The sequence below is a fragment of the Echiichthys vipera genome (genome assembly GCF_963691815.1).
Source record: "Echiichthys vipera genome assembly, chromosome: 15".
Lineage (NCBI taxonomy): Eukaryota > Metazoa > Chordata > Actinopteri > Perciformes > Trachinidae > Echiichthys > Echiichthys vipera.
The window spans coordinates 338984-346483 of NC_139840.1; the positions used below are offsets into that span (position 1 = coordinate 338984).

Sequence of the window (7500 nt, forward strand, 5' to 3'; positions counted from 1 at the left end):
ACACTCAGACACGGCTCAGTGAAGGCAGCACGCCACACGGCTCAGTGAAGGCAGCACGCCACACTCAGACACAAACACGGGTCAGTGAAGGCAGCACGCTTAACACACACTCAGACACAAACACGGGTCAGTGAAGGCAGCACGCCACACTCAGACACAAACACGGGTCAGTGAAGGCAGCACGCCACACTCAGACACAAACACGGGTCAGTGAAGGCAGCACGCCACACTCACACTGGAGGTTTCTTTGGTTCGCCCTCAAACTTGGGTTTCCTCTGCGCGGAGACCGGAGCCCTCATCTCCAGCAGCTCCCTCTGCAGGAGACGACAGACGACAGTCAACAACAACAACAACAACAACAACAACAACGTCAACGACAACAACAACAACAACGCCCATATGTGAGGGGCGTGGTCAGTATGGACTCAGGGTTAGCGTGGGGGCGGGGTCTGTGGGGGCGTGGTCTGTGTGATGGGTCAGGGTGTGAGGGGGCGGGTCAGGGTGTGGGCGGGGTCAGTCAGGGTGGGGGCGTGGCACACTGACCACGGGCTGGTACTGAACCTCGTAACGCTTCTGGTCCTCCGCCGCCTTCTTGATCCACGGGATCTTCTCCTTCTTCTCCATGGACTTCCACGCCGCCTCCATCGCCGCCTGGGCCTTCCTGCGGTCGCTCTGGGGACACACGCCACACGGGTCACACACGGGCACCACACGGGTCACCACGCAGGTCACCACACGGGTCACCACACGGGTCACACACGGGTCACCACACGGGTCACACACGGGTCACCACGCAGGTCACCACACGGGTCACACACGGGTCACCACACGGGTCACACACGGGTCACCACACGTGTCACATACGGATCACCAAGCGGGTCACACGCGGGGCACCCACGATCACCACACGGGTCACACATGGCTCACCACGCGGGGCACCACGCGGGTCACCACGCGGGTCAGACAGGTCCTAAAGCACTTCCTGCTTTTAGTGTGAAGAAGCCTGAGGGCTTTTATTGTGAAACAGGAAGGGCAAATCCCTTATTAATAATAATAAAAATGTGTAGTCACTCTGTATTTGGCCAGGTAGTCTCCGATCACGCTGTGCTGCCACATCTCCTCGGCGGTCTTCGGCGTCTCTGGAAGCTTCGCCGCTGCCGTCTTCTTCCCGTCCCGTCGGTCTTTGACCGCCACCGCAGGAGCCCACGTCTCTGGCTCCGCCTCCCTGCTGCGCTCCTGAGGAAGAAACGCCACAGGTGACAGGTGAGGTCACCGGGGCTCAGGTGTTTGATCAGAGCAGCAGAAGAAGAAGAACAGGTGTTTGATCAGAGCAGCAGAAGAAGAAGAACAGGTGTTTGATCAGAGCAGCAGAAGAAGAAGAACAGGTGTTTGATCAGAGCAGCAGAAGAAGAAGAAGAAGAACAGGTGTTTGATCAGAGCAGCAGAAGAAGAAGAAGAACAGGTGTTTTATCAGAGCAGCAGAAGAAGAAGAAGAAGAAGAACAGGTTTTTGATCAGAGCAGCAGAAGAAGAAGAAGAACAGGTGTTTGATCAGAGCAGCAGAAGAAGAAGAAGAAGAACAGGTGTTTGATCAGAGCAGCAGAAGAAGAAGAACAGGTGTTTGATCAGAGCAGCAGAAGAAGAAGAACAGGTGTTTGATCAGAGCAGCAGAAGAAGAAGAACAGGTGTTTGATCAGAGCAGCAGAAGAAGAAGAAGAACAGGTGTTTGATCAGAGCAGCAGAAGAAGAAGAAGAACAGGTGTTTGATCAGAGCAGCAGAAGAAGAAGAAGAACAGGTGTTTTATCAGAGCAGCAGAAGAAGAAGAACAGGTGTTTGATCAGAGCAGCAGAAGAAGAAGAAGAAGAACAGGTGTTTGATCAGAGCAGCAGAAGAAGAAGAACAGGTGTTTGATCAGAGCAGCAGAAGAAGAAGAACAGGTGTTTGATCAGAGCAGCAGAAGAAGAAGAAGAAGAACAGGTGTTTTATCAGAGCAGCAGAAGAAGAAGAACAGGTGTTTTATCAGAGCAGCAGAAGAAGAAGAACAGGTGTTTGATCAGAGCAGCAGAAGAAGAAGAAGAAGAACAGGTGTTTGATCAGAGCAGCAGAAGAAGAAGAACAGGTGTTTTATCAGAGCAGCAGAAGAAGAAGAACAGGTGTTTGATCAGAGCAGCAGAAGAAGAAGAAGAACAGGTGTTTGATCAGAGCAGCAGCAGAAGAAGAAGAACAGGTGTTTTATCAGAGCAGCAGAAGAAGAAGAACAGGTGTTTGATCAGAGCAGCAGAAGAAGAAGAAGAAGAACAGGTGTTTTATCAGAGCAGCAGAAGAAGAAGAAGAACAGGTGTTTGATCAGAGCAGCAGCAGAAGAAGAAGAACAGGTGTTTTATCAGAGCAGCAGAAGAAGAAGAACAGGTGTTTGATCAGAGCAGCAGAAGAAGAAGAAGAAGAACAGGTGTTTTATCAGAGCAGCAGAAGAAGAAGAAGAACAGGTGTTTTATCAGAGCAGCAGCAGAAGAAGAAGAACAGGTGTTTTATCAGAGCAGCAGAAGAAGAAGAAGAAGAACAGGTGTTTTATCAGAGCAGCAGAAGAAGAAGAACAGGTGTTTTATCAGAGCAGCAGAAGAAGAAGAACAGGTGTTTGATCAGAGCAGCAGAAGAAGAAGAAGAAGAACAGGTGTTTGATCAGAGCAGCAGAAGAAGAAGAACAGGTGTTTTATCAGAGCAGCAGAAGAAGAAGAACAGGTGTTTGATCAGAGCAGCAGAAGAAGAAGAAGAACAGGTGTTTGATCAGAGCAGCAGAAGAAGAAGAACAGGTGTTTTATCAGAGCAGCAGAAGAAGAAGAACAGGTGTTTGATCAGAGCAGCAGAAGAAGAAGAAGAAGAACAGGTGTTTTATCAGAGCAGCAGAAGAAGAAGAAGAACAGGTGTTTGATCAGAGCAGCAGAAGAAGAAGAAGAAGAAGAACAGGTGTTTTATCAGAGCAGCAGAAGAAGAAGAACAGGTGTTTGATCAGAGCAGCAGCAGCAGAAGAAGAAGAACAGGTGTTTGATCAGAGCAGCAGAAGAAGAAGAACAGGTGTTTGATCAGAGCAGCAGAAGAAGAAGAAGAAGAACAGGTGTTTGATCAGAGCAGCAGAAGAAGAAGAACAGGTGTTTTATCAGAGCAGCAGAAGAAGAAGAACAGGTGTTTGATCAGAGCAGCAGAAGAAGAAGAAGAACAGGTGTTTGATCAGAGCAGCAGCAGAAGAAGAAGAACAGGTGTTTTATCAGAGCAGCAGAAGAAGAAGAACAGGTGTTTGATCAGAGCAGCAGAAGAAGAAGAAGAAGAACAGGTGTTTTATCAGAGCAGCAGAAGAAGAAGAAGAACAGGTGTTTTATCAGAGCAGCAGCAGAAGAAGAAGAACAGGTGTTTTATCAGAGCAGCAGAAGAAGAAGAAGAAGAACAGGTGTTTTATCAGAGCAGCAGAAGAAGAAGAAGAACAGGTGTTTTATCAGAGCAGCAGAAGAAGAAGAACAGGTGTTTGATCAGAGCAGCAGAAGAAGAAGAAGAAGAACAGGTGTTTGATCAGAGCAGCAGAAGAAGAAGAAGAACAGGTGTTTTATCAGAGCAGCAGAAGAAGAAGAACAGGTGTTTGATCAGAGCAGCAGCAGAAGAAGAAGAACAGGTGTTTTATCAGAGCAGCAGAAGAAGAAGAACAGGTGTTTGATCAGAGCAGAAGAAGAAGAAGAACAGGTGTTTGATCAGAGCAGCAGAAGAAGAAGAAGAAGAACAGGTGTTTTATCAGAGCAGCAGAAGAAGAAGAAGAACAGGTGTTTTATCAGAGCAGCAGCAGAAGAAGAAGAACAGGTGTTTTATCAGAGCAGCAGAAGAAGAAGAAGAAGAACAGGTGTTTTATCAGAGCAGCAGAAGAAGAAGAAGAACAGGTGTTTTATCAGAGCAGCAGAAGAAGAAGAAGAACAGGTGTTTGATCAGAGCAGCAGCAGAAGAAGAAGAAGAACAGGTGTTTGATCAGAGCAGCAGAAGAAGAAGAAGAAGAAGAACAGGTGTTTGATCAGAGCAGCAGAAGAAGAAGAAGAAGAACAGGTGTTTGATCAGAGCAGCAGAAGAAGAAGAAGAAGAACAGGTGTTTGATCAGAGCAGCAGAAGAAGAAGAAGAAGAAGAACAGGTGTTTGATCAGAGCAGCAGAAGAAGAAGAAGAACAGGTGTTTGATCAGAGCAGCAGAAGAAGAAGAAGAAGAACAGGTGTTTGATCAGAGCAGCAGAAGAAGAAGAAGAAGAAGAACAGGTGTTTGATCAGAGCAGCAGAAGAAGAAGAAGAAGAACAGGTGTTTTATCAGAGCAGAAGAAGAAGAAGAAGAAGAAGAACAGGTGTTTGATCAGAGCAGCAGAAGAAGAAGAAGAAGAACAGGTGTTTTATCAGAGCAGCAGAAGAAGAAGAAGAAGAACAGGTGTTTTATCAGAGCAGAAGAAGAAGAAGAAGAAGAAGAACAGGTGTTTGATCAGAGCAGCAGAAGAAGAAGAACAGGTGTTTGATCAGAGCAGCAGAAGAAGAAGAACAGGTGTTTGATCAGAGCAGCAGAAGAAGAAGAAGAAGAAGAAGAAGAAGAAGAAGAAGAAGAAGAACAGGTGTTTTATCAGAGCAGCAGAAGAAGAAGAAGAAGAACAGGTGTTTGATCAGAGCAGCAGAAGAAGAAGAAGAAGAAGAACAGGTGTTTTATCAGAGCAGCAGAAGAAGAAGAAGAAGAACAGGTGTTTTATCAGAGCAGCAGAAGAAGAAGAAGAAGAACAGGTGTTTGATCAGAGCAGCAGAAGAAGAAGAAGAAGAACAGGTGTTTGATCAGAGCAGCAGAAGAAGAAGAAGAAGAACAGGTGTTTTATCAGAGCAGCAGAAGAAGAAGAAGAACAGGTGTTTGATCAGAGCAGCAGAAGAAGAAGAACAGGTGTTTGATCAGAGCAGCAGAAGAAGAAGAAGAACAGGTGTTTGATCAGAGCAGCAGAAGAAGAAGAACAGGTGTTTGATCAGAGCAGAAGAAGAAGAAGAAGAAGAACAGGTGTTTGATCAGAGCAGCAGAAGAAGAAGAAGAACAGGTGTTTGATCAGAGCAGCAGAAGAAGAAGAAGAGCGTTCAGACCTTGACTGACGGAGACTTGGCTCTGTGGGGGCTGTTGGCCACGCCCCCTCTGGCCCCGCCCAGTTTCTCCTCGCCCATCACCCGGTCCCGCTCCTCCTCTGGGAGACTCTGACAAACAAACAAACAAACAAACAAACAAACAGTTGAGTTTGAACACTTTGACAGAATCATCTCCTCATCATTCAACTCTTTGAGGGATCAGGACCAGAGGCTGGAGCTGCTGCCCCTGAGACCTGATCCAGGATCAGAGGCTGGAGCTGCTGCCCCTGAGACCTGATCCAGGATCAGAGGCTGGAGCTGCTGCCCCTGAGACCTGATCCAGGATCAGAGGCTGGAGCTGCTGCCCCTGAGACCTGATCCAGGATCAGAGGCTGGAGCTGCTGCCCTGAGACCTGATCCAGGATCAGAGGCTGGAGCTGCTGCCCCTGAGACCTGATCCAGGACCAGAGGCTGGAGCTGCTTCCCCTGAGACCTGATCCAGGACCAGAGGCTGAAGCTGCTGCCCCTGAGACCTGATCCAGGATCAGAGGCTGGAGCTGCTGCCCCTGAGACCTGATCCAGGATCAGAGGCTGGAGCTGCTGCCCCTGAGACCTGATCCAGGATCAGAGGCTGGAGCTGCTGCCCCTGAGACCTGATCCAGGACCAGAGGCTGGAGCTGCTGCCCCTGAGACCTGATCCAGGATCAGAGGCTGGAGCTGCTGCCCCTGAGACCTGATCCAGGATCAGAGGCTGGAGCTGCTGCCCTGAGACCTGATCCAGGATCAGAGGCTGGAGCTGCTGCCCTGAGACCTGATCCAGGATCAGAGGCTGGAGCTGCTGCCCCTGAGACCTGATCCTGGACCAGAGGCTGGAGCTGCTGCCCCTGAGACCTGATCCAGGATCAGAGGCTGGAGCTGCTGCCCCTGAGACCTGATCCAGGATCAGAGGCTGGAGCTGCTGCCCCTGAGACCTGATCCAGGATCAGAGGCTGGAGCTGCTGCCCCTGAGACCTGATCCAGGATCAGAGGCTGGAGCTGCTGCCCCTGAGACCTGATCCAGGATCAGAGGCTGGAGCTGCTGCCCCTGAGACCTGATCCAGGATCAGAGGCTGGAGCTGCTGCCCTGAGACCTGATCCAGGATCAGAGGCTGGAGCTGCTGCCCCTGAGACCTGATCCAGGACCAGAGGCTGGAGCTGCTGCCCCTGAGACCTGATCCAGGATCAGAGGCTGGAGCTGCTGCCCCTGAGACCTGATCCAGGATCAGAGGCTGGAGCTGCTGCCCTGAGACCTGATCCAGGATCAGAGGCTGGAGCTGCTGCCCTGAGACCTGATCCAGGATCAGAGGCTGGAGCTGCTGCCCCTGAGACCTGATCCTGGACCAGAGGCTGGAGCTGCTGCCCCTGAGACCTGATCCAGGATCAGAGGCTGGAGCTGCTGCCCCTGAGACCTGATCCAGGATCAGAGGCTGGAGCTGCTGCCCCTGAGACCTGATCCAGGATCAGAGGCTGGAGCTGCTGCCCCTGAGACCTGATCCAGGATCAGAGGCTGGAGCTGCTGCCCCTGAGACCTGATCCAGGATCAGAGGCTGGAGCTGGTCCCCTGAGACCTGATCCAGGATCAGAGGCTGGAGCTGCTGCCCCTGAGACCTGATCCAGGATCAGAGGCTGGAGCTGCTGCCCCTGAGACCTGATCCAGGATCAGAGGCTGGAGCTGCTGCCCCTGAGACCTGATCCAGGATCAGAGGCTGGAGCTGCTGCCCCTGAGACCTGATCCAGGATCAGAGGCTGGAGCTGCTGCCCCTGAGACCTGATCCAGGACCAGAGGCTGGAGCAGCTGCCCCTGAGACCTGATCCAGGATCAGAGGCTGGAGCTGGTCCCCTGAGACCTGATCCAGGATCAGCGGCTGGAGCTGCTGCCCCTGAGACCTGATCCAGGATCAGAGGCTGGAGCTGCTGCCCCTGAGACCTGATCCAGGACCAGAGGCTGGAGCAGCTGTCCCTGAGACCTGATCCAGGGGGTTTGTGGGACATGAACAGGACGTACCTCCAGAAACCTCTGCAGGTCGATGTCGTACTGCTTCTTCCTCTGATGAGACACAGAAACAGGAACAGGAAGTGAGGTCACAGGAGCAGAGGTGAATGGCGGTGTGATGTCATGGTGCTGATGGTGGTGTGATGTCATGGTGCTGATGGCGGTGTGATGTCATGGTGCTGATGGCGGTGTGATGTCATGGTGCTGATGGCGGTGTGATGTCATGGTGCTGATGGCGGTGTGATGTCATGGTGCTGATGGCGGTGTGATGTCATGGTGCTGATGGCGGTGTGATGTCATGGTGCTGATGGCGGTGTGATGTCATGGTGCTGATGGCGGTGTGATGTCATGGTGCTGATG

At 51.1% G+C, this 7500-nt stretch overlaps 1 protein-coding gene across 2 annotated transcripts in view; it reads right to left on the bottom strand.

The window, feature by feature from the left end:
* The window catches only part of ubtfl (upstream binding transcription factor, like), a 27502-nt gene that overhangs the window by 5757 nt on the left and 14245 nt on the right, over positions 1–7500 (bottom strand). Inside the window, exons 11-15 of one of the 2 annotated variants that reach the window (XM_083928840.1) lie at positions 7153–7194; positions 5130–5237; positions 1072–1236; positions 562–672; positions 235–314 (exon numbers count right to left, since the gene is read on the bottom strand). In XM_083928840.1, coding sequence (XP_083784966.1) covers positions 235–314; positions 562–672; positions 1072–1236; positions 5130–5237; positions 7153–7194 — 506 coding nt within the window. Of the gene's footprint in view, positions 1–234; positions 315–543; positions 673–1071; positions 1237–5129; positions 5238–7152; positions 7195–7500 lie in introns of both variants that reach the window. The other variant, XM_083928839.1, reaches the window with a different exon arrangement.